Source organism: Panthera onca, chromosome F1 (assembly GCF_046562875.1).
Source record: "Panthera onca isolate mPanOnc1 chromosome F1, mPanOnc1 haplotype 2, whole genome shotgun sequence".
Taxonomy (NCBI): Eukaryota; Metazoa; Chordata; class Mammalia; order Carnivora; family Felidae; genus Panthera; species Panthera onca.
This window is the reverse complement of record NC_138355.1, coordinates 69946231-69970891: the sequence shown is the minus strand read 5'-3', so window position 1 is coordinate 69970891 and position 24661 is coordinate 69946231. Positions and strand designations below refer to the sequence as shown.

The 24661-nt window shown below is 49.1% G+C and overlaps 2 protein-coding genes and 1 pseudogene across 4 annotated transcripts; 2 read left to right on the top strand and 1 right to left on the bottom strand.

The window, feature by feature from the left end:
• Positions 1–1334: 1334 nt before the first annotated feature.
• CCT3 (chaperonin containing TCP1 subunit 3) lies at positions 1335–16668 on the bottom strand. Of its 2 annotated transcripts, none has more exons than XM_060644650.3 (14): positions 16509–16668; positions 14695–14756; positions 13612–13662; positions 13462–13524; positions 12604–12700; positions 10017–10134; positions 8292–8478; positions 7271–7420; positions 6159–6291; positions 5910–5991; positions 4878–5058; positions 2434–2679; positions 2016–2147; positions 1335–1677 (listed from the first exon to the last, which is right to left on the bottom strand). In XM_060644650.3, the coding sequence occupies exons 1-14, from the start codon at positions 16537–16539 to the stop codon at positions 1573–1575; spliced, it is 1638 nt and encodes a 545-aa protein (XP_060500633.1). In that variant the 5' UTR covers positions 16540–16668; the 3' UTR covers positions 1335–1572. The 2 variants fall into 2 exon arrangements, with proteins under 2 accessions (XP_060500633.1, XP_060500634.1); XM_060644651.3 differs by lacking the exon at positions 16509–16668 and adding an exon at positions 16130–16231.
• Positions 16669–16908: 240 nt separating this feature from the next.
• On the top strand, positions 16909–23324 carry TSACC (TSSK6 activating cochaperone). 2 transcript variants are annotated; one of them, XM_078440869.2, is made up of 4 exons: positions 16909–17009; positions 17690–17740; positions 21676–21798; positions 23094–23324. In XM_078440869.2, the coding sequence occupies exons 2-4, from the start codon at positions 17707–17709 to the stop codon at positions 23309–23311; spliced, it is 375 nt and encodes a 124-aa protein (XP_078296995.2). In that variant the 5' UTR covers positions 16909–17009; positions 17690–17706; the 3' UTR covers positions 23312–23324. The 2 variants fall into 2 exon arrangements, with proteins under 2 accessions (XP_078296995.2, XP_078296996.2); XM_078440870.2 differs by having other exon boundaries at positions 23051–23324.
• LOC132686967 (U6 spliceosomal RNA) lies at positions 19263–19358 on the top strand (annotated as a pseudogene).
• Positions 23325–24661: the final 1337 nt, after the last annotated feature.

Below are 24661 nucleotides of genomic sequence, written 5' to 3'. Positions count from 1 at the left end.
TCTCCTCTACTTGGGCTGTCCCTCTAAAATAAAACAATTTTAAACAAAAACTTCAAAAAAAAAAAAAAATAAGAAAGAGGCAGGGATTTCAGGAAAAAACAGGCTTATCTCAGATCCCCTCAGAGGAGAGGAAAAGCCAACGACCTCCTAGTGGGCTGAGCAGGAAGCCAGACCCGGGTGTGAAGACAAGAGGCCTCCAGAGCCCCATCGCGCCTCCTACGCGGGGAGCACAGCCGGCTGAGAACACGGCTCTGCAGCCAGACTCCCCGCGCAGCAATTCCGTCTTCCACTCACCAGCTTTGTCGGGCAGATTCTCCACTGTAAACTGGGGGTGTTGCCAGTCTTAGTCTTGTGAGGATCAGCCGGTATGTGCAAACTGGCTAGAACGTTTATCACACGGGAGGGACTATGTGCCATTATTCTACCTGGTATTCAACCCAACGTGACTAAGTCCTGCGATCAGGGAGGAGATAAAGGCTGACTGTATGAATCATAAGGACAAAGGGGATGTGGAAGGCCCAGCGGCCAAGAGGAAGGGCAGCGAAGACACCAAAGGCTAGCCCCACCTAGCCTCCAGCATCCCACGGCCACCACTTTTTCCCTGGATAAAAACAAAGCACGAAGTGAGACGAAACCCTCTGTTTCTGCCGGCAGGGGAAGCGGAGGCCCTCCTGTGACACAAGGAGAACAGAGAACAGACTGCCGCCAGAAAGAACAGCGGCAGAGGAGAATTCCAGGTAAGATAGGAGGGATTCTGAAGAGTTATAGGACACGATAGAAAAAACGCAAGTTGTTTTCTAGGACAAGTGCCTGAGCCCTGGCACGTACTGGGTGTTGCTCTACACGCAGCCACATGTGGGCAACACCCACGGTCTGGACAGGTTCCTCCTGTTCTTGGGGTGGTGAACACAAAGCGGTGCTTCTTCAAGCTTTAACGTATGACCCTCTGGGGCGCCTGGGGGGCTCAGTCGTTAAGCGTCCGGCTTCAGCTCGGGTCGTGATCTCAGGGTTCGTGAGTCTGAGCCCCGCGTCGGGCTCCGCGCCGACGGCTCGGAGCCTGGACCCTGGTTCCGATTCCGTGTCTCCCTCGCTCTCTGCCCCTCCCCCGCTCATGCTCTCTCTCTCGACAGTAAATAAACATTGAAAAATTTAAAATAAAGTACGATCCCTTGAACTCCCAGAGTCTTCCCAACCAGCATCTCTGAGAAGGTCTGAAAAACACCTTCAAGGAGGCACTTAGCTCATTCCCATCCCTCCCCTCCCTCCCCAGGACAGTCTTCTGCCTCCTCCCTCTTTGCCAGGAGGCAGAGATACGACCCAGGTTGAAAAACACATAACAACCATCTCAAATGACTTAGATTTAATCATCGGAAGCAAACTAAGTGGAAAGCTTACAATAGAGAGGAATTACGTGTCAGCGCCTTTTGCGAACCGAGCTGGGACAGAAAGGGGCCGGGGCCGCCCCTCAACCTGATCCCCTCCAAACAAAGACATCCAGTGTCCCTGGCAGTCTGGCTCAGGGAAGAGGGAGCCTCTGCTGGCTCTGTGCGTTGAGGCCGCCTTGCCCACCACTCACTCCTGGCCGCCATCGGGGGCCCCGCCCTGCCGGCTCTGGTCGTCACCCTTCTTCTTGTGCCCGGAGACGATGTCATCAATCCGCAGTAGCAGAACTGCCGTCTAGGAGAAACACCACAGCGCCACAGAGGTCAGCAGAAAGCGGACGGACACCTGTTTTCTTCTAAAGGCAACACTTAGCTCCTCCTACGTAATTAGCATTTTATCTGAAATCCACCTTTGCAGAGACTTGCCTGCAAGATGCGCTCCCCTCAGCAGGGGAGGCGGCTTATGCTAGGTCACCTTGCTTTCCGCATGGGCGAAGCGGGGGGCGAATTCCTTGATCTCTGGAGAATACTCTGCCTTCCATACTATACCCCTCCCTTCCAGACTGCACCAAGCACCCTGGCTTCTGCTTCTCTGCAAAGAAACGGCGCAGTCTAGGTCTTAGGGCGCCTCACCTCCACTGCCGTCTTGTAGGTCTGCAGCTTGACAGCCAGGGGCTCCCAGATGCCCAGCTCCCTCATGTCCACCAGGGTGCCGGTCTCCCCGTTCACACCCCAGGTCTCACAGCCCTCCTGGGTGTGCTTGGCCTGTGGTTGGAAGGAGCATCACCAGTTAAAGGGGAAACACCAGGAACAAGCGAGCTGGCAGGGAACATTAGGTAACGAAACAAAACGAAACCAACCGAACACTAAACCCAAAAGACCGAAATGACAAACGGAAACGGCAATGACGGCAAACGAGTCCAACGCCGAGAGAGGACACTTTAAGGGAACGAGCCCGAGGTCAGGAGAAGCCGGTGGACAGATGTGAACCAGCCTCTCGGGCCAGGCAGGTGCCCCTACCCCGTCAGGAGAAAGCAGGGGAGGGACTCACCCGAAGGGAGGTAAGCAGACGAATGGTGCTGGCCCCACAGTTCTGGATGAGGGTACGAGGAATGACCTCTAGGGCCTGGGCCACAGCCCTGTACGGCCACTGCTCCACACCGGTCATGGCCTTGGACTTTTCTGTCAAAGCCTGGGCCACGGCCATCTCAGAGGCCCCGCCCCCGGGGACCAGCTGGGGATCCAGGAGGACGTTGCGGCACACCTGCATGGCGTCCTGGAGGTTGCGCTCCACTTCCTGCGGAGAGCGAACACACAGCATGTAGAAAGCGCGAGGACTCAGGAATGCGCAGGAGGCACTGGAGGGCTTCCCACTAACAGGGCAGATAAGAAAGCTCCTCGGAACCCGCTTGCTGGGCAGGGCAGCCGCCACTGGTTTGGAAAAACGCATGAATGACAACTGCAAGAGAGCCAAGAAGTGGGCGTGTCACGGCGACGTTGGGCCACGCCCACTACGCTCGCCAGCGCGGTGCGGTGCCCGTTCTGCCACCCTAGCTGTGTCCCTGGGAGGCTGCGTGGTGCGGTTACTAGCTGTGCACCTTTGGGTGAGTTACTTAACCTGAGGAAAAAAAGCGAGAATTGTCATTTTAACTTAAAAATTAAGGAGGAGCGCCCGGGTGGCTCAGTCAGTGAAGTGTCTGACTTCGGCTCAGGTCATTATTTCCCAGTTCCTGAGTTCGAGCCCCGCGTCGGGCTCTGTGCTGACAGCTCGGAGCCTGGAGCCTGCTTCCGATTCAGTGTCTCCCTCTCTCTGCCCCTCCCCCACCCCCATGCTCTGTCTCTCTCTATCAAAAATAAATAAGCATTAAAAAAATCTTTTACAGGGCGCCTGGGTGGCTCAGTCGGTTAAGCATCTGACTTCGGCTCGGGTCATGATCTTGCAGTTTGTGAGTTCAAGCCCCGCGTCAGGCTCTGTGCTGACGGCTCAGGGACTGAAGCCTTCTTCGGATTCTGAGTCTCCCTCTCTCTCTGCCCCTCCTCTGCTCATGCTCTTTGTCTCTCTCTCTCTCTCTCAAAAATAAATAAACATGGGGCGCCTGGGTGGCTCAGTCGGTTGAGCGGCCGACTTCAGCTCAGGTCATGATCTCGCGGTCTGTGAGTTCGAGCCCCGCATCGGGCTCTGTGCTGACAGCTTGGAGCCTGGAGCCTGTTTCAGATTCTGTGTCTCCCTCTCTCTGACCCTCCCCCGTTCATGCTCTGTCTCTCTGTCTCAAAAATAAATAAACGTTAAAAAAAAAATAAAAAAAAATAAACAAACAAAAAAAAACCCTGAAAAACAATCTTTTATAAACAAGGAAGCAGTGGTTGCTGCGGGCTGGAGAAATGATGAGTCATTGTTCAATGGATGTAATGTCTCAGTTTTGCAAGACGACAAAGTTCTGAAGATCTATTGCCCAAGAATGTGAATGTATACTGAACTATACACCTAAAAATGGTTAAGATAGGGGCACCTGGGTGGCTCAGTCGGTTAAGCGTCTGACTTTGGCTCAGGTCATGATCTCACGGTCTGTGAGTTCGAGCCCTGCGTCGGGCTCTGTGCTGACAGCTCGGAGCCTAAAGCCTGTTTCAGATTCTGTGTCTCCCTCTCTCTCTGACCCTCCCCGGTTCATACTCTGTCTCTGTCTCAAAAACAAATAAACATTAAAAAAAAATTAAAATAAAAAATGGTTAAGATAATTTTTATTACTCTTTACAGACTTTTAATTTAATTAATTAACTAATTTTACAAATGATCCGTACACCCCAAGTGGGGCTTGAACTCATGAACCCAAGGTCAAGAGTCATACATTCTATGCGGCGCCTGGGTGGCTCAGTCGGTTAAGCGTCCGACGTCGGCTCAGGTCATGATCTCACGGCTCGTGGGTTCGAGCCCCGCGTCAGGCTCTGTGCTGACAGCTCGGAGCCTGGAGCCTGTTTCCGATTCTGTGTCTCCCTTTCTCTCTGCCCCTCCCCTGTTCATGCTCTGTCTCTCTCTGTCTCAAAAGTAAATAAACGTTAAAAAAAAAAAAAAAAAGTCACACATTCTACCAACTAAGCCAGCCAGGTGCCCCCAAAATTGCTTTAATTTAATTTTATTTTATTTTAATTTTTTTTTTTTAATGTTTATTTATTTTTGAGACAGGGAGAGAAAGAGCATGAACAGGGGAGGGTCAGAGAGAGGGAGACACAGAATCTGAAGCAGGCTCCAGGCTCTGAGCTGTCAGCACAGAGCCCGACGCGGGGCTCGAACTCACGGACTGCGAGATCATGACCTGAGCTGAAGTCAGCCGCTCAACCGACTGAGCCACCCAGGCGCCCCAAAATTGCTTTAATTTTAAAAGAAGTTAAAGTTTTGGCCACGTGTCAAAAATTAAACAGCTATGAAAGGGTAACAGGAAAATTTCAGGCCTTCTAGGAATCTCTCAAGAAACGGAATGACCTCGAAGGCGGACTCACCGAGAGAATCTCTTTGCTGGCCCCACGGAGGAGAATAGTACAGGCCTTGGGGTCTTTGCACTCAGTGATGAATGTAAAATACTCATCTCCAATTTTCTTGATTTCCAACACGCCCGCTCCTGTCCCAACATCTTCTTCTCTCAGCTCCTCTGGCCGGCTGACTATCCGGGCCCCGCAGGCTCTAGTGATTAGATGGGAAGGGGAGGGGATTTCAGGTACTTTTTACTCATCTTCCTAGTCCCTAGGGTCTGTGGCTGGGGACAAGGCCAAACATGGATTGCTGGAAACGCTGCTATATAACTAGAGAGGTCTTGGCTGCCTAGCAAGTTGGTTTTCGCACGTATGTAGGCAAAGTTTCCTTAAACTAACGAGGGTTTACAAATAAAAGCGTACGTACCTAAGACAACTGTTATAACCAGATGCAGTTTAACTTAAGTATATTTTGTGATAATAAAATTTAGACAAGGGAGTTCTCAGGTATACCTGACATGTACCCACTCCTGGGCACGTCATCAACTATGTGTGCCCAGAGCCATTTCAGAGTTAGCAGAAGTATAAAACTTGATCTGGATTGGATAGGTGATATTGGGGTAGACCTCTCTCTTTAAAATATAAATTAATATTAAGAATGAATGATATGTGAGCACAGACATCAGTGCAAAAGTAGGAACCACAATCTTAAGTTGCATTAACAGCAGCTGAAGATCCCCTCAAGGAAACTGATGTTTCTGCTGTATTCTGAGCTAGTTAAGACAGACAGTCACGGACCCCAAGGTAGAGACCACAGGTGTCTAAGCATAAGCTGTGCCCTACTGGTTAGCAGCAGTATAAAAAAGATTCCTGCAGTAGATAATTGCCAGACTAGAGAACTTCTCAGGGACCACACAGCAAAACCCAGGTTGGTTCCACCTGTAACTGACACGGCTGACCGTATCCAGCGCTAAACTTTCTCAGAGACAGCAACGACATCATAAAGCTACACAAGGCGAACCCACGGGAAGGAAGAATCTTATCTTTACGTGGCCTACTCACCTAGCAATGCGATTGTTGTCTGTCTTCCGAACCCTGCGGATTGCCGTGATGTTGGCCCGCATGAGGTAGTGCTGAGCTAAATCTGTAAACCCAAGAGCAGAGGGGTCAAGAGGGAGGCCAGAACTCCTGGGCTCTGACCTGGCTGCATCCTCAATGCACACTAACTACCACGCTCACCCTGCCGTCTCTGCCAACCTGCCCACCCTCTTCTACCTCAATAAGAGGTTGGAAAAACGAACAGAGTCCTACCCGAGATGCCCTTTTCTGTGATGACCACATCGGGCTTCAGATGGATGATGTCCTCACACAGCTGCTGGATGTACTCTTCTTCCATTTGGAGGATCCGGGTGAAGTCTTCCTCTCGTGTGATCTCGATGTCCGTCTGCGTGGTGAAGGACAGTCACGGACTTAAAATCTCAGACGTGCCCAGTACCAGGCCGTTCTACCGAGTCGTCTCATGCACCCCAGAAGCGAGTCAGAGTCCTGCTGAAGCCAGGAGCCCACGCCTCCGTAAGCTAGTTTAGCTCAAGAACTCCAGCTGAACTCCTTGACTGAAGTACTCCTCAACTAAGATTCAAAGTCAAAGGCCATCAGTGGAGATTTTGGCCCAAGGTCTCTGACCGCTCAGTACGACATCACATCTACCCTGCATGGTAACTCTGGGTCTTAATTCTTCCCACCAATAAACTAAATCTTCTTCCCAATTCTCGTGTTAACAAGCTCCAATCACTTTTATTCTATCCGAGGGTGATAGAGCCTCGAGACCCTCCTGCCCTCTGGAAATTCTTCTTTGGCGTTTCCCAGCTCCATTAATTCCCACTCTCTATTCCACTCAGGCACTGGGAGAGGTGGTGTGGTAGCGTGGAACTGGAGCCAACAGAGCTGGGTTCAAATACTGACTTGCTCGATACCAGTTGTATTCCCCAAACAATTACCCAAACTTCTCTGAGCTTTAGATCCCTCATCTGTAAAACTGGGGTCAGCGTTAACTATGTCCAAGAGTTCTCATAAAAGGGGCGCCTGGGTGGCTCAACGGGCTAAGCATCCGACTCTTGGTTTCAGCTCAGGTCATACCTCAGGGTTGTGAGACGGAGCCCTGTCAGGCTCTGTGCCGGGAATGGAACCTGCTTAAGATTCTCTCTCTTTCTGTCCCTCTGCTCCTCCCCCTGCTCACACGGACGCACTCTCATTCTCTCAAAACCACCACCAACAAAAAAAAGTTCTTGTAAAATCAGAGATCACGCGTAAAGGTCAGTAACTGACAGAGTCTACAACGTAACAGACACATCTTTTATTTCCCTTATCCCTATCAGCAGTCAGATTCTTACACGGACTTTAAGGAAAAAGCCCAGGAACCTTACCTGGCTTTCTCCTTTCTTGTATTCCAGAGAGGAATCCAGCAGCACAATGCGAGGGTTCTTGATATAACGCCGCATTCGTGGATGGGTCACATCTTTGTTAATCATGACTCCCCGTAAGACACACGAGTCTTCAATGATGCCCCCAGGTATCTGAGCAAAAGATCCACTTCCATCCGTGACCAGAGGAGACGATTTCTCAACTCCCTTCCCAGACATTTATCTTCCCCAAATGACCACTATTCTAGGTTTCCAACATCGCTTTCTTCCTTGAACCTCAACAACAAATACGGTTGCAATCACATTTTTTTCCCCTCTAGGAAGCATACCAATCTCGGACCATGACAGCCACTCTCAAGATCAGCTGAGACTCAAAAGAAATTCAGTGACTGACGAAGATTTAAAGGGCTTCAGATCTCTCCTACTTCCTGAAAGAGATTCCCACAGAATTTCCAGGCTTGGGGCTCCATCTACAGGCCACACTATTCATGCTACTTTTGGACCTTAAAGGAGTAGAGAAGGCTTTCTGAAGCTTAGACAGGGCAGAGCCTTTGTGTCCCATCCCCACCAAGTGTTGGACATATGTAAAGGCACAAACAAGGAGACACCACTAAGCGCTTCTCTAGTCCCTGGAAACCTCGTTCAGAACAGCACTGAAGGGAACAGAACTATTTTGGGAATACCTCCCTAGGACTCTCAAGTTTCTGTTTTCAAGGCAGCAAGTAAGTGTTGTTCTAACTACAGTGACATCTTGTGCTGATTTAAACACATTTCCTCCACAAGTGGGAAGGCTCCTACTAGGGAATAACGTGTTCTAAATACACATCGAAGGGCGCCTGGGAGGCTCAGTTATGCCTCCAACTTTGATTCAGGTCACGATCTCACGGTCTGTTGAGTCTGAGCCCCACAACTGTCCCTCTGCTCTCAGCACAGGGCCTGCTCAGATCCTGTCTCGCCCTCTCTCTGTCCCTCCCCTACTCGCTCTAAAATAACATTAAAAAAAACACACATCGAAAGAGTTTACCTTTTCTACCCTTGCGTATTTCTTGATGTCTATCTCCTTGCGACCGTTCTCCTCAAACTGCACAGTTTTCACAGCATCTAGGGCAATGTTGCAAGCCAGAGAGGACCATCGACTGATTGCTTTGGTAGTGATAGAACTGTTGATGATGTTCAGCATCATATCTCGGTTATTGGTGTCAACAGGGGTACTGGACAAAAGAAAACAGGTGCTATGCTCAGCAGAGACCTTGGATATTTAAGGAAGTGCCTGATCTACAGCTCGGGGACCACAGTGGGCCACGAGTCAGAACCGTCCATCCCTCTGCCTTTCAGCAAGATCATAACTAACCCATCCCTGGAAGCTGTCTCAAACCCGTGTCATGGGTTCCCACGGCTGACCACCCTGCAGAGTTTACAGAAAATAATTTGTTCTTTACCTTCTGCTTCAACCAAATATACTCAACTTGTCTAACTTGGGTCAAGACACATTTGGTCTTTGAAGCCTTATCCCACAACCAGCAAATTCTGAGAGCTCATCTGACACTCACCATCAGTCTGTACTATCCACCTGAACATCCGCATTCTCTTCTATCCAGCATCTTACTTCATGCTGTGCCATAGTGCCGTGTTCGTGTGTTTAGTTTTCCCTCACCAGATCGTAAATTTGTACAGAAGTCTACTTAGAACCCTAAAATGAAGTTGTAAGAGCCCTTGGATGCCATCTTGCCCAAATTTTCACACATTGCGATCGTTGCACAGTTGCATTATGGGTTTTAGAGGAGAAGCAAGGGCTCCCCAAGTATTATCTAAGGGATTTAGACCATTACTGCTTGATGAGAAGGCAAACTTTTCTAGCAATTCAGCTCCACAAACTCAATACACCCTTTGGTTATCCCTACATTCTTACACAGCTTCTTTCGTAAAAACAATTCAAGGCAAACACGGCATTCCCTCGGACTGCCACACACGCTACCACACGCTGCTTTTTTATCCTGACGACAGGCAGTACGGGACAAAGCTCACCGAACTACTTGACCCCTACGTACCCAACGACCCAACCACAGGAGAGTCGATCACAGCTTTTCCTTTTTAAACAAAAATTTTTCGTGGAAGACATTTTGCATTCTGCACGGTCATGACCTAACATCCTCTGACATTAGAAGGCCTGAGTTTCTATACCGCATTCGAGACCCTGTCGGCGCTCTGCACGGACAGCAAGTGCCTGGATTCCCACACGGGGTTCTCACAGCATCTCCAGTCCCACTCCTTGTGATCTGAACGGAAAACTGCTGGCTGCCACCAGGGCGGCACTTTATCAGATAGGACTGCGATCTCTAGTTATGGTATTAGTTATAATCATACTTGATGGTGGGACATTTTTACATTCGGTCCTGAATAATTACACTCATCTAACTCTTCAGTTTATTCCCCACACCAGCAGCTAAAATTCTGGAAGGGTAGGTTTTGCTACACATTTTCCGTGGCAGTGCCTAACACGGAAATAAGCAAACGGCGTGGAGCCACAAGATACCCTGAAGCACTGAACTAGCTCCTTCTGTCTGCCCTGTCCCCTGTGTCATTTTCTAAAACATTTACTTCCCTTATCCTCTCTTTGTTTTGCTCTCCTCTGTGTCTCCCTCACAAACAAACCACCGTGGGACGTGCCTGGCCTGCCTTCGTCACCTCAGAAGAGATGGCTCTTCCAGGCCTCCCACGTCTGATGGTCCACTGCTGGTGTCCTCAGTACCTGATTTTCTTGAGGGTGCTGATCATGTCGTCCAGGGCCTTGCGGTAAGCGCTGATCACCACCGTCGGGTGCATCTGCTGCTCCAGGAAGTGCTCGGCCACAGACAGCATCTCCCCCGCTGAAAAAGACACAGGTGCCGTGAGGTTACTTACAAATACCTAGACTTCAAGGCAACTTCGTCAAGCTTCTAAAAATACCTTTTTTCCTAAATAGACTCTCCCAAAAGCCATGCCATTTGGCTCTTGATAACCATGCCGAACTTCACACTTTCTACAAGGCGATTCATAAAGTACCCTTGCCAGACACATTTCAAATGATCGAAGATTGAAGCTGTTTTATTCTCTTGATCTAACTAATATTTGTCACCAGTTTTCTAAACAAAAGGAAACACTTGTGTTTCAAAGTCTCTAAACAAGGAAAAACGTATAAAGGAAAACAGACTTGTTTACCATCATCTAAACACCTAGGATACAGTCCAACTGCTGGTACTAAAAACAAAAACACACGTTTCCTTGTACCTACAAACACAGCCATAAAACTACAAAATTTATCCTCTGGATGAGAGATTATTCGTGGAATGTCCCCCTACTTAAAAATTTGTCCTTCCTTTTTCGTGCACACACAAATTAATACATACCTAACCTGCCTAATCTCACCAGGAGATTCAACTAAGATTATTAGCTAGAAAATCTGGCCTGATATCTACTGCTCCTCAACAACCCAAAGAATCCCAGAATCCCACCACGTCTGTCCTCTCTTTCATCCTCCAAGTTTTTCTTCAAAGCACAGAACCAGCCACATGTACTTTTCAATCCTCAAAAGAATCGGGTCTGAAGGGCTTAGCTGGTGATGACTCAAGTCCATCTCCATCAACACATTCCAAAACTAATTCAAAGTCTCACTTTCTAAAAAGTTCCTATAATAATTTTGTTGTACGGACTCCATCTTTAGGCATGTGGGCCAACAGTATAAACTGGCACCCCTTAACATAGCTCTCATTTCCTGACAATGTGTTGCTGCAATCAGATTTTACACAACAAATGCCTGTATTATAAAATTTCTTGAAGTTTGTTTGGGGAGAGAGAGAGAAAGGGGGAGAGAGAGAGAAAGGGGGAGAGAGAGAGGGAGAAAGAGAATCCCAAGCTGTCAGCACACAGCCCAACTGGGAGACCATGCTCAAATGCATGAACCTTGAGACCATGACCTGGGCCACAATCAAGAGTTGGATGCTTGAACTGACTGAGCCACCCAGGCAGCCCCGAACACCTCTATCAGAAACTTCTACCATCAACATAAAATGTTCACGGCAAATAAAGGCAGCATATCAAGTTTTCAGAAGTGATCTTTTACAATCCTATAGAAGGGTGAAGATTGACCATTACCAACTTGTATGGTCAAGACGTGTTGTCAAAGTTCTGCGTTTGTCAACCTAACCACTGGCTACAATGTTACCTGCAAGCTGCAAATCAGCACTCAGTTGGGGCACTTTCCTGGTCACTCACACACAGGTGCACAGGTGAAAAATTTTTGTCACCTGACTCATTAATTTTCAGATTAAGGTCAACCAAGGCAACGCTCTGCCTTGTTTCAGCTCTCATACTTCATGTGGTACATTTAATTTCACATTTTTACACATTTTGTTGGTGACTTCACTGTTTAAAATGACCCCTAGGTATGGCACTGAAGTACAGCCTAGTTTTCCTAAGCGCAGGAAGGCTGTGATGGGCCTTACAGAGAAAACACATTAGACAAGCTCCATTCTGGCCGGAGTTAATAATGCTACTTGCTGTGAATTCAACGGTAAGGAATCAGCAACACGTACCACATAAGGTGTCTTTAAAACAAACAGAAAGGAGGCACCTGGACAGCTCAGCTGATTGTGCATGCAAGTGCTGATCTCGGGGTCGTGAATTCCAGCCCCATGCTGGGGGTGGAGATTACTTGAAAAATAAACGAATAAAACAGGGGCTCCTGGGCGGCTCAGTCGGTTAAGCATCCGACTTTGGCTCAAGTCACGATGTCATGGCTCGTGGGTTTGAGTCCCACATGGGGCTCTGTGCTGATAGCTCCGAGCCCGGAGCCTGCTTCGGATTCTGTGTCTCCCTCTCTCTGCCCCTCCGCTGCTTGTGCCGTCTCCCTCTCCCAAAAGTAAATAACGAACGTTAAAAAATATATATGTTAAAAAAAGACAAATGAATAACACAAAAAACCTCATATAACAAGATATATTCATCAACTGAAGAGTATCTGAACAGAGGCTCACAGCAGCCTAACCTGTTTCCCCCAGGAGTAATGGCATTTGCTAATTCAGTGTCTGTGGTGACTTTATGGAATACAACCTACCGCGAATGACAAGAACCTGCTCTGTATCTTGTTCAAGCAGATCTTTACAGTTCACCCTATACTATGATGAATGTTTTACACTCAATTGGAGAAAACACATAGAAAATCAGCAACAAATTATTTAAATATTTATAACCAGTGGATTGGTACCAGTTTCCTTAAAATAGGACACAAATACTATTCTGGGCAAAAATCTTCATGTTTCACTCCAGCTTTCCTTATGAACCTTCTGTTCTCCTCTTACCAAGAATAATCACTGATGTGGTCCCATCTCCAACCTCTTCATCCTGTGTCCGGCTGATTTCAATCATGGATTTGGCTGCTGGATGCTGGACTTGAATCTAAAAATAAAAATGTAGGTTGCCACTGAATCAACACTACTCAAAGACCTCTTAACCCACTTGCTTGGTCCTCTCGGGCTTCTTACTCCCATACCTCCTCCCTTATCTTTTATCTACTACAGCTTGAAAGAGTACAAGTGGCCCCCAAAATATCTAAGTAAATCCTCTTCCCAAGTCCCTTTCTTTTTGGGGAAAAACGCATTTGCCAGCTTGACTATTAAAGTTTCTTGAAGACACGGGGTGGTATTCTTTCAGCTTATTTACCGGGAGCACCACTGTTGTGGCTGGATTGTTTTCCAAAAGGATGTGTTGGTCCTACCCTCTGAAACTGTGAACATGGATGTTTTTGAAACTGGGTCTTTGCAAATATAATCAAGTTAAGATTAGATCACACAGGATATGAAAATAGGTCCTATATCTGACCACCAGTGTCCTTATAACAAGAGACACAGAGGACAATGGCATGTAACAACTGAGGAGACAAGAGTCTAGCGAGCCAAGGAATGCCAGGGGTTGTGGTCAACCACCAGATGCCAGAAGCAGCAAAGATTCTTCCCGAGAGCCTTCAGAAGGAGTAGGGCCCCGATGACAAGTTGATTTTGGACTTCTAGTCTCCAGTTTACGAGAGAACAAATTTCTGTTCTTCACGGACACCCGCTTTGTGGTAACTTGTTATACCAGCCCTAAGAAACTAATCATCGTGTATATATGACTTACGGGCCCCTTATAAAATTATCAGAAAGCAAAACGAAAAGTCAAACCTCTCGAAGGATGGCATTGCCATCGTTGGTCATCACAATGCCTCCCATTGGGTCCAAAAGCATCTAGGAGAAAAGCAAAAGTTTTACCTAATTGTTCCAGATTACGGAAAAGGAAAATCTGTAGTCACAAAGTTTCAATGAGAGGCCTACCTTCATCATGGATTTGGGTCCCAGACATGTTCGGATGATATCTGCAATGGTCTGTCGAAAGGAAAACATAAAACATGCAACCACCAATCAGGAGACGGTGCAAACACGTGTGTGAGAAGGGACACGAGGAACCTGCAGAGCCAGTGTTTAACCCTCTAAAGCCAGGCTGATAACCACATTAGACACAGGGCACCGTGTGGCTCCATTCTGCTGTCTCTCCCCTTAAGAAATGACTTCAGCATGGTGTATACAGAAATAATTTTTCCCAGGAAAAGAGGGGGACGTGCCTTCCAGAATTTCAGTTTCTCAGTAGCTCAGGTAACTGGAAATCTACCCGTGAATACTTCTTTCCACGATGTTGGCCTCCACGCCACTGACTCAGGTCTAGGGCTGTTGCGTTCCTTCATCCCAAGATATTTACTGACTACCTAACCAGGCTCTACAGTGGGCACTAGGAATACAAACGGGAACACGGTCCTTCCCCTCAAGTAACTCAGTCTAGCATGCGAGACAAACACAAAAAGACTCTAAAACTTATACACGATAACAGAATTATGCACAAGTGAATATGGGAAGACTGTTAGGTCTGCCTCATTGAGGGAGGGCTTCCTTCCACCTACCACCATCAGAGACATGTACTGAAAGGGAAGTCAACATTTCCTCTGCGTATTTGCGAATAGATACAGAAATCCTAAGGAAGGCAGCTAGAGACAAAATAATACTCTAAACTACTTAAAAGACAAGCTACTTTAGGGGCGCCTGGCTGGCTCAGTCAGAAGAGCATGAGACACTTGATCTTGGGGTCATGAGTTTGAGCCCCACATTGGGTGTGGAAATTTTTTTTTCTTTAAATTTGTAACATTTATTTATTTTTGAAAGACAGCGTGAGCAGCAGAGGGGCAGAGAAAGAGGGAGACACAGAATCTGAAGCAGGTTCCAGGCTCTGAGCTGTCAGCACAGAGCCTGACTCGGGGCGTGAACTCACGAACCGCGAGATCATGACCTGAGCTGAAGTTGTCCGCTTAACCAACTAAGCCACCCAGGCGCCCCTGGGTGTAGAGATTTTAAACAAAGATATCCTACCTTGGCGGCATTGATGTTTCCAGATTGAACTTTTCTTCCAGATTCACGCTTTGTGTTCTGGCCTGGAATAGAGAAAATAAAATGCAATAGACCAGGAGTGGCCCGTTGTATAGATACTATTTATCCCCTGACCTTTGAAAGCAAACCACCCACACACACCCACACACACACACCTCACAGATGTAACATACCTTCAAACCGCATCAAATTGTACACTCCAAATATGTGTAGCTTATTATATACCAATACGCCTTAAAAAACTGTTAACACAAAAAAGTACACGTACTTACAGCTATTTCTTTACGTCAACTTGATACACGTACGACCCATGACAATCCCTGGTCATCACTTTCCCACTAATCAAACATTCACGTATTTACAGAGGGACTCATAACCTGAGATCCATGAATGGGCCTCGGTGGAATGGTGAACTCGCAGAGATTATACGAGAAAATGGGAGATACGGCAGTTCTGTCTGGAAAGAGGATCTACAGATGCTCAGAGGGCTGGTGACCCTCAAAAAAAATACCCGAGGGAGGAGTTTGGGCTCCCATTTTCCTACTCGGACAGGGGGAATCACAGGAGGCAGTCCCAGCGGAATTACTGCCAGCGCCCCCACAGCGTGCTGTGCAGTGAGAAGATCCTCTCAGAGGGTCTCCGTTCTCCAGATACGGTCACTCCATGCTTGGACATCATAACAAAGCTCGGTCAGAGCCGACCACGTATTTTAACACGCGGCCTAATGGGTTACATCCAATCAGTGCCAGGGATTAATGCAGACCTAAAAAGGGTTTCACAGTGCACAACTCACCCCTGGGGGCCTCTCGGTGAGACCGGCCCGTGGCTATAACCAAACCGACACGATGCTTATTCCGCTCCTCTCTCTGAATCACACACTCCGTACAACTTAAATCGGCAAAGTTTTCAATGCAGTCCCACCAAGTCTACACTCACAACCCTCGGAATTTAGATTCCTGTGTCGGGCAGTGGTAACTCAAATCCTGCACCGGAAGGAACGGCGCCTTTTCTCCCTTAAGTGCATTTTTTTTTTTTTTTTTTTTTTGGTAATAGTTATTTCCCAGGTATGAAGAAAATGGATCAAATCGCTTTACTGCATTTCGTATACAGAAAACGGTAAGGGAGGGAGAAAGGCGCCCAGGGCGGGCTCGCACATGCGGTCCAGAAGTTAAAACGGAAACAAGCCAGGGGAGGACACGGGAGGTGGTACTCCTTAGCCAGAAACCAGGGGCAACTCCGTGGGAAAGACCACCACGCGGGGGACACGGAGGGGCTCGCTGCATCTAAGCCAGGCCAGCGAGGGAACGGGGCTGCTTCACCAACCGGGGTCGCTCAAGGGAAATCCTGGAGGGCTGCTTCTGAAAAGCGACCAAGGACCCCACTGGCTGTCCGCCAGGCCCCCGTCTCAGCAGCTTACCTACTTGGGCCACTGAACCCTCCCAATCCTCCGGGGAACACTGTCAACCCCGGTACTAAAGACGGAAGCGCCACGATCCACCCCGTCGGCCGGGGACACACCGCTCCGCGACGGGCCAAACGGAAAAGCTGCTCCTCCGCACCCTGAAGCCACGCGAGGAGGGGGCGGGGCGGCGCCGCGTCCCCGCACACCAGGGGCTCGGCGGGGGCAAGGGAAGGGCTCGGGCGCACAGAGAAAAGGGGCAGAAGGGGCTTCCGAAAGGGACGAGGACTGGAAGCCTCCGCGGCCGACCAGGACGGGGCTGGGCTGGGGCAACACGGCCAAGTGTGGAGGGAAGGGGCGAGAAGGGGGCCCCTGCCTCGGCTTCCCCCCAACTCACTGAGCACGAGCACCGGACGATGGCCCATCATGGCGGCGCGATGAGGAGCCGGGTACCCACAGCTGCGGGAACCGGCAGAACCTTCTGGAGAGAGAGAACCAGAGAGAAGCCCAGAAAACGCTGCCTCCTCAGGGCTGACACCTTAACCCGCTACCCTCCGGGTCGCCGCCAATCACCGCACCCAGCTCAGTGACCGGCACCAAAACTGGCCAATCGACATTCTTAGCCCCGCTCCCTACGCAGGAACGGCAGGGCAAGCTAGATAGAGAGCGCGCGATGTTGGCAATGGGAGGGCGCCGGCGCTTGCGCAGTAGAGAGGCCGCTCCCGGCCGCGTGCGGCGCGCACGTCGGCGCAAGCGCGGAGGCTGGGGCGGTTGGCCGGCCCGCCACTGCGCATGTGTATCAACTAGACGGGTAGGTGCCGGCCAGCAGGCGTTCGAGTAACAGAGAGGGTGAGGTCGCTGAGCTGGCCGGCGCCTCGGGTCTTCTGGGGCCGCGAAGGTCAGGAGAAGCGTGACCGTCTCCACCCTTTCCAGCCTGAGCTGCGGGAGGAATAGCGGCGCGGGCCGACTCGGGAGCTTGGTCCCAGGAGCTGGCCGGCTGGCCGAGCCCTCCTTGGGGCGCACTGCGAGTCGTGCTTAGCTGCCCCTGGGCTCCTGGCCGAGCGTGCCCTCTCCCTTCTCACGCAGGTGCTTTCTGCTGAGGCAGGCTGCGGCTTCCGGGTCTCCCACCCAAAGCGTGGTCCCAGGGGCTCCCCGTGGAGCCTTGCGACTTCTGTCCCCGCCCTCCGTCTAGGACACGGTGGCCCTTTAGAGGTGATGGGAGTCAGGTTTCCAACCTGCCTCGTAGGACAGGATAGGGGCTGATGCTGCCGAAGGAGACCCGTGGAGAGGACGCAGACAGGAGTCGCCCGTTAGTGCGGGACTCTTTTAAGGTCTGGGTTTGGTTAAATTACTATTTTGTCCAGAAAAAAAAAAAAAAAAGGAAGCAGTGATAATAATAGAACTGATTTCCACACTACTGAAGGGACCTGTAACCCAAGCGCTTATGTTGGGCCGTGAACTGGAACCATACATTTTTCACACTTTTTCCTCCCCAAACTGGAACAGCCGGAGACGTGCCGTCAATAGTAACATAACAGCATGGGTTGTTGATCATGTAACGCTATGATTCTTCCCCAGGCGCCACACCTGTTCAGATGGAGAAGCGTGCTAGTCACCCTAACAGAAAAGGTGTGTGTCGGAGGCCTTGCTCCCCTTCCCTTAAACAGCAGACCTCCTAAATTACTCAGAAATTTGGGAAGTGATTCTAGTTGTATGTATGGTTTTGTTTTGTTTTTTCCTTTTTCTCGGTTAATTGGAAAAGATTTGTATCTGTCCTGCACTTGCCCATCAAATGGAAACATTGCTGGGACGGTGCCCGGCTGGCTCAGTCGGTGGAGCATGTGACTCTCCATCTCAGGGTCGTGAGTTCGAGCCCCATGTTCAGAGTTGAGCTTGCATAAAAAATAAATGGGAACATTGCTGTGTTCCCAGTGCCAAGAACCGGGTCTGTTAGATAATAGATGCTCAGTGACTGTATGCTGAATGAATGTATTATTCTTCCTTTGTTTCCCCTCTTAATACTTAGAACAGGACTTGAAGTGCAGGGATCCCAGGAGACATCGTGTTAACTAGAGTAAACAGATACTCTGTTTAAGTGGGACGGTCCAACTAGTGGCCAGGGAAATGGCCTGGGGCCATCTGACTCCAGAGCCCATCCACTTGGCTGTGAGTGGAGTAGATGACCCTATCCGAGAGGCCTACTATGTCATAGCTTACATGTAACGGACCAGCTCTTTTCACAGAGTATGTTGTGCATTGGTGAAGAGCACGACTTTGAGCCCACAGGCCTGGATTTAACCCCAGCACTGCCACACGGCTAGTTGTGGGATGTTAAGCAAATTTCCTAACTTAGGTTTTCTCAAATAAAATGTGGCTAACGCTACCTGCTTCTTAGGGTCATTGTGAGAACGACACAATGTAGGTAACACTTTTTACTATGATTTTCTATGTTCTGCTTCCTTTTACTGCTCCCCAACCTCATTCTCCGTTACTGTGTAGTCAGAAATCTGGTTCCTGTGGTATGGATTGTAAGTGCTCTCCAAACCTCACAGCCTGGTAGAAAATTTGTCCTCATGTACCTAGGAAGGGCCTGAATTATTGGGAAGTGTATTTGCATGGAAGCTGAAGTTATATTTTTCCAATGGTGAGAATAATCTTTTTTTTAACTTTTTTTTTTTTTTAGTTTTTATTTATTTATTTTGAGAGAGAGACAGAGAGGAGAGAGAATCCCAAGCAGGCTCTGCACTGTCAATGCAGAGCCCGATGTGGGGCTCAAACCCATGAACTGTGAAATCAACACCTGAGCCAAAGTCAAGAGTCAGATGCTTAACCGACTGAGCCACCCAGGCACCCCTAAACTATTTTTTTTTAATGTTTACTCATTTTTGAGGGCATGAGCAGGGGGCAGGCAGAGAGAGAGGAGGACAAAGGATCGGAAATGAGCACTGTGCTGACAAGCCCGACGCGGGGCTCTAACTCAGAACCGTGAGATCGTGACCTGAGCCAAAGTCAGACGTTTAACCCGACTGAGCCACCAGGTGCCCCGTGGTGAGAATAATTTTGAGACCTGAATTTCAGCTTCTGTCTCCTTACCGTTCTGCATGAGCCGTCAAAGGGCTGAGGAGACCAAGGGAAAAGGAAGTGGAGGGTCGTGCTCCTCAGGCAGCACATACTCTACAGCTGGAATGATACAGACTAGCATGGCCCCTGCATGAGATGACACATGAATTCATTGTTGCATATTTTTACTTCTCTTAAAAAAAAGGAGGAGAAAGAGGACCTTCAGTGGGGCTTGGAAAATCCACAAACCCAGCATCAAAAACAAAAACAAACCCCGATTTCCCTCGCCAGGAGTAATCGGGAATAAAACAGATTTCAATTTCGATAGGCTCAGTGAGCTTCCAAATAGAAAGCCTCGGCCCGGCCCCCACATGTGTGACTACCTCTTCCCCTTAGCAGGCCATTGCTCTGTTGCAGTCAGAGTTCAGGACAAGAATACATCTTCCTTCATACGACCTGCTTGCCACACCTCTGCCCCCAGGCCTGTTGTCCATGAAGAGGTCCCGTACCCTCCTCCTTCGGATCCCAGCCTAGACAGGATCGCCTCTGGGGAACACGTTCCCCAGCTGCACAGACGAGGTTATAGGTTAGGCGCCCTTCTAGCACTTACGGGATGCGATAAGGTGCGTGCTCGATCACTTAGTGACTGTCTACGCTGCAATACCGTCAGTTGCGTGAGGGTCGCGAGCACGTGTGTGTTTAGCTTGCTGTGGGGTCAGCGGTGGGCGCTTCACAGGCACTCGGCTGTCTCGTAAGTATAAATGAGCAAGTGGGTGAACTTTCTCTGTCCTTTTTGACCTCAGTCTGGCAGTGAATCCTGGGCTCCTTTGGAGGGCTGGCCGCTCGCCTCCGCCTGTCGCTTCTCTGCTTTGCCATTTCCTTCTCATCTCCCAAACTGCTGAGGAGGGGCTCCCCAGCGTCCAGTTTTCCCTCTCAGTCTTTTACTTTGGAGAGCTAATTTAGTTTTGCAGCTGCTTTATCGCCGCTTTGTGGCTAGCTTGGCAGTTTCACCTTTCACCTGGGCTCGGTGCCACCTCCGACTGTTTCTCCAGGCGTTTCTGTCTGGACTGTGTGTCCACAGTGTGGGTTGTGTTAGTCGGATGGGACCCAACTCAGACTCCCTTGAGTAAAAAAGGAAATTCAGAGGCTCGTGCAGTTGGGAGGGGTGTCGAGATGGTCACAGAATAGGAAGACGGCCTGTAAAAGCCAGAGCCTCAGGGACCGAACTGCGGAATTCTGTGCCGAGCGGTGTCCGTCCATCCACCTCCCTCCTGTACTCTTTTCTCCTGTCTTGCTTGTGTCTGCTCCTTACGGCATGCCGGCCGAATTCAGTAGCTCTCACCTGCCCCAGCTTTGCATTTTCCCAGCGTAGCAAATCACAAGAAAGCAAGCTTCTTTGACTACAGAATGCATATGTCGACCCCAGAGAATGAGCCTGGCCCAACTTGCCCATTGCACTTACCCCCGGGATCAATCACAGTTGCCACGGAGGATGAGATACCGTGGTTGGCCTGGATTGGGTCACACCGTTTTCCATTGGGCAACAGGGCCTGATGTGGTCCCACCTGTGTGGCCTGGGGTCTGGGGAAGGAATAGTTTCCCAGAGGAAGTGTTGCTCACTAGACAAAGATAACGTCCGTCCGTATAGGACTCATTACCTTCTCCCTACAAATCAATTTTTCCTTCTAACTTAACTGTTTTTGCCAAAGCTTATTTATTTATTTTCCCATTCAGAACCTTCTTTCACGTCCAGCCCATTTTAATACCTATGCATTAATAAGATACAGTTTTTATACAGTTTTCTAATCCTAAAAGGCTCAATGGCATTGTCACATTCAAGAGAAAGCCTAAAGTCTCAGATTCGCTAGTGTGAAGGGTCTTCTGTGGCCCACCGTGTGCTCCTGCGCTCCTGCCCTCTTTTTTCCCATTCGAAGCATCTTTTCCACTCACCGAAAGCATCCTGTGTTCAAGGTCCAATAAGCATCCTCTACCTGCCTGGAGTTTTCTCTGACTACAGTGCTCCTACTGAGCTCTTGCACTTTTCCAGAAACATCCATTTCAACATTAATCACACACTCGGTATAGCCACGAGATGAAAGGCCTCATTTTCACCCAGACTGTCTGACGCATTGTTTATGTCCTTCGGTTGTTATGTCACATTTCATCAGTGCCCCAGTTGTCTCCCAACGAGGTAGTAAGTACCCGAGAAACCGTGTGTTAGGTATCTCGTGATGCCCTGTCGCCTAGCACACTAGTAAGCGTGCGGCACGGGGCCATGAGAACTTGTCAAATGGAAGCAAACTAGATTTTAGCTGAACCCATCCCTGCTTGCTTTCCCTTAGTCCACTGTGGTTTCTTTTTTGTTTGTCTCACCTGACTTTCTCCAGAGCTATTCAGGGCAGGGCCTCGGCACTTGTGTTCATAGACCAACTGCAGGGATCTAGCTAGAAAGGCCATCCCTTGTTGGAAATAGCTCTGATTAGTTCCCTCTGATTTTGTTTCAGCCAAAGAGGAAAGTAATGCTGTGCCTCTTTGTCGAGCCAAACCCTCCCCTAGCTTTATTAATCTTCAAGCAAGTTCCCCACTGGCCACATTCCTGAACGTCCGGACAGCAAAGCTGCCCTCAGGTAAGGCTACAGGCCAGGCTTCCCAAGTGGGCTCAGTGCGGGAGGGGTTGCACGGAGGAAGGGGCCCCAGCCTTCTCCCCTGGATCTGGTGCCAGCTCTGGCTCAAGCCGCTTCTAGGTTTTTTGCCCGTAGCTTGTCTACTGGTGTCATTTTCTTCCCGATTCTACAAGTTGTGTGGTTTCCTTGCATACGGGCACCTTTACTAGGGCTAGGGAGGACCGAGAGGAAAATGTTATTGCTTGCTAGGAATGTTCGTTCAAAAGGGGCCAGGGAAGGAAATGGTAGTTATTAGCTCAGTTTCTTTCTCTCTCTCTTTTTAAATGTTTATTTTTGAGAGACAGTGAGAGAGAGAGAGAGAGAGAGCACATACACAAGAAGGGGAGGGGCTGAGAGAGGGAGACACGGAATCCGATGCAGGATCCAGGCTGTCAGCACAGAGCCTGACGTGGGGCTCGAACCCACAAACCATGAGATCATGACCTGAGCCAAAGTCAGACACTCAACCGACTGAACCACCCAGGCGCCCGTTTCTTGAATTTCAGTTATATTCATCCTCCCATGGGGGAGATTGGTGGGTACTTAGGGTGCCTGTGGGGAGCCTACCCGGGCACTAGACAGTCATGACACCAATTTTTGAGGACCTCAGAGTTTAGCAAAGAAGTCAAGACCAATAAATACATGAACAATAGGTAAATAACCACCAAGGTTACCTAGGAGCCGACTGCATGTAACATAGTTGAAAACATTAGAAAAAACTGGGCCAATGCAGCAAGGCTGGAGGAAATGATACCACAGGAGGACCGCAGGTCACTGCTGATGAGATGCTGTGTCAGGCAAGAGAAGGAGGCTGAAAGGGGAGTTAGGCCTCACTCTCAGGTCATTTCATTCACCCATCAAATATTTTTTCATACTTATGCACCAGGTGCTGGGGATACGATAGTGAGCAAATCAGGACAAAAACCCCTGCCTTCCCGGAGCTTACATTCTAGAGGGGAACTTAGCAATTAAATAAGTAATTACCAAATATGCTGTATGATCCTAAATATTATGGAAAAAATAAGGCAAGGGAGAAGGTTAACAAAGTCCTGTGATTGTCTGCAAATTAAAATAGGGTAGCCAGGTAGCCACACACACCCCCCACCCCCAGCCCTGAGAAGGTGACAGCCAAGCAAAGGTGTGTGTGGGTCGAGTTGTGCCTGGAAAGATTAGATGGTCATCCTGCTAGAGCCCTTCCTACCTCGTACAATTACAGGATCTCTTCTGTGCCCCTTGCACCTCTGTTGCTCTCCCTTCAGGAGTCGACCCCAAGCCCAAGGAATGCCTGGGACTTCTGGAACGTATGTATGCCAATCTCCATCTTCAGACCCAGCTCGCCCAACAACAGATGGCTATTTTGGAAAATTTACAAGCATCTATGACACATCTGGCTCCTGGGAGGGGAAGAAAGAACTCTGCCCTCCCGGCCTTACCCCGTAATCTGTTGCAAAATCGCTTGCCCCCATCCAGTAAATGACTTGTGGAACAAAGTTCTTGTGCATGTTTTTTCCTTTATCCCCAGCAAACTCCTGGTGGAACCTGGGCATATGCATCCCGTCCACGGTTGGTTAGTTCACATGTTCACAATAAGGGCTCACCGGGTACAAAGTGCTGGACAAGGCACTTGGGGATACATCTCACAGAAGAGTCAGTCTCGGGGGATTTACTATCCAACAAAGCAATGAAGACAGGTAATCCATTGCAAAATGTAGTGGTACCGAAACGGGGACTGGAAGTGGGGTGAGGCCTCGAGGAGGATGCCGCTGGGTCATCCTTGGACTCTGGCTGCAGGAGGTGAGCTTATGATGGCCTGCGATGGAGGGGCGGGGTGGGTGCCATAGATAGATGAAGTCAGCTGGTTTCATGTCACTTGGGAGGCTTGGACAAAGACCTAGGCGTAGGAGAATAAGTCATTAGAAATTGAGAGAAGAGGGGCGCCTGGGTGGCGCAGTCGGTTAAGCGTCCGACTTCAGCCAGGTCACGATCTCGTGGTCCGTGAGTTCGAGCCCCGCGTCGGGCTCTGGGCTGATGGCTCGGAGCCTGGAGCTTGTTTCCGATTCTGTGTCTACCTCTCTCTCTGCCCCTCCCCCGTTCATGCTCTGTCTCTCTCTGTCCCAAAAATAAATAAAAAACGTTGAAAAAAAAATTAAAAAAAAAAAAAAAAAAAAGAAATTGAGAGAAGAGGGGCGCCTGAGTGGCTCATTCCGTTGAGCGTCCGACTTCAGCTCAGGTCATGATCTCACAGTCTGTGAGTTCGAGCCCCGCGTCGGGCTCTGTGCTGATAGCTCAGAGCCTGGAGCCTGCTTCAGATTCTTTGTCTCCCTCTCTCTCTGCCCCTCCCCTGCTCATGCTCTGTCTCTGTCTCAAAAATAAATAAAATTATTAAAAAAAAAAAAAAAAAAGAAATTGAGAGAAGAGACTCCCCCCTCCCCAAATAGGATGTGAGGTTGAATATAGAGCAGCTGAGAACTCACAAGACAGTTTTCCCTGGGCAGTTGTACAAATGTCAGCCATTAGAAGCCCTGATTTTATTTGAGGCACTAGAGAGCCATTGGAAGCTTTCAGATAGGAGCGGGGCACGCAGAAGTTCACTTACCCAAAGGAAATGAAAACAAGATTTTGAAGACAGATCTACACTCCCATGTTGACTGCAGCACATTCACTGTAGCTAGTGCAGGGAAACAACCTAAGCGCGCCTCAAATGACAAATGGATAAAAAAGTTATGGTACATATACACGGTGGAGTTTAGCCACGAGGAGGAAGGATATCAGGCCATTTGCAAAGACATGGATGGACTTTGAGCACATTATGCCAAGTGAGGTAAGT

What these genes read in the sequence shown, in the direction of transcription:
- CCT3 (XM_060644650.3), bottom strand. Translation starts at nt 16,539, where the DNA reads ATGATGGGCCATCGTCCGGTGCTCGTGCTCA. An exon ending in GCAATGCCATCCTTCGAGAG is followed by an intron (nt 12,701 to 13,461) that starts GTTTGACTTTTC and finishes TTTTATTTTTAG; the next exon opens with ATTCAAGTCCAGCATCCAGC. An exon ending in GACAACAATCGCATTGCTAG is followed by an intron (nt 5,059 to 5,909) that starts GTGAGTAGGCCA and finishes TCTAATCACTAG; the next exon opens with AGCCTGCGGGGCCCGGATAG.
- TSACC (XM_078440870.2), top strand. Translation starts at nt 17,707, where the DNA reads ATGGAGAAGCGTGCTAGTCACCCTAACAGAAAAG. An exon ending in TAGTCACCCTAACAGAAAAG is followed by an intron (nt 17,741 to 21,675) that starts GTGTGTGTCGGA and finishes ATTTTGTTTCAG; the next exon opens with CCAAAGAGGAAAGTAATGCT. An exon ending in GACAGCAAAGCTGCCCTCAG is followed by an intron (nt 21,799 to 23,050) that starts GTAAGGCTACAG and finishes GTACAATTACAG; the next exon opens with GATCTCTTCTGTGCCCCTTG.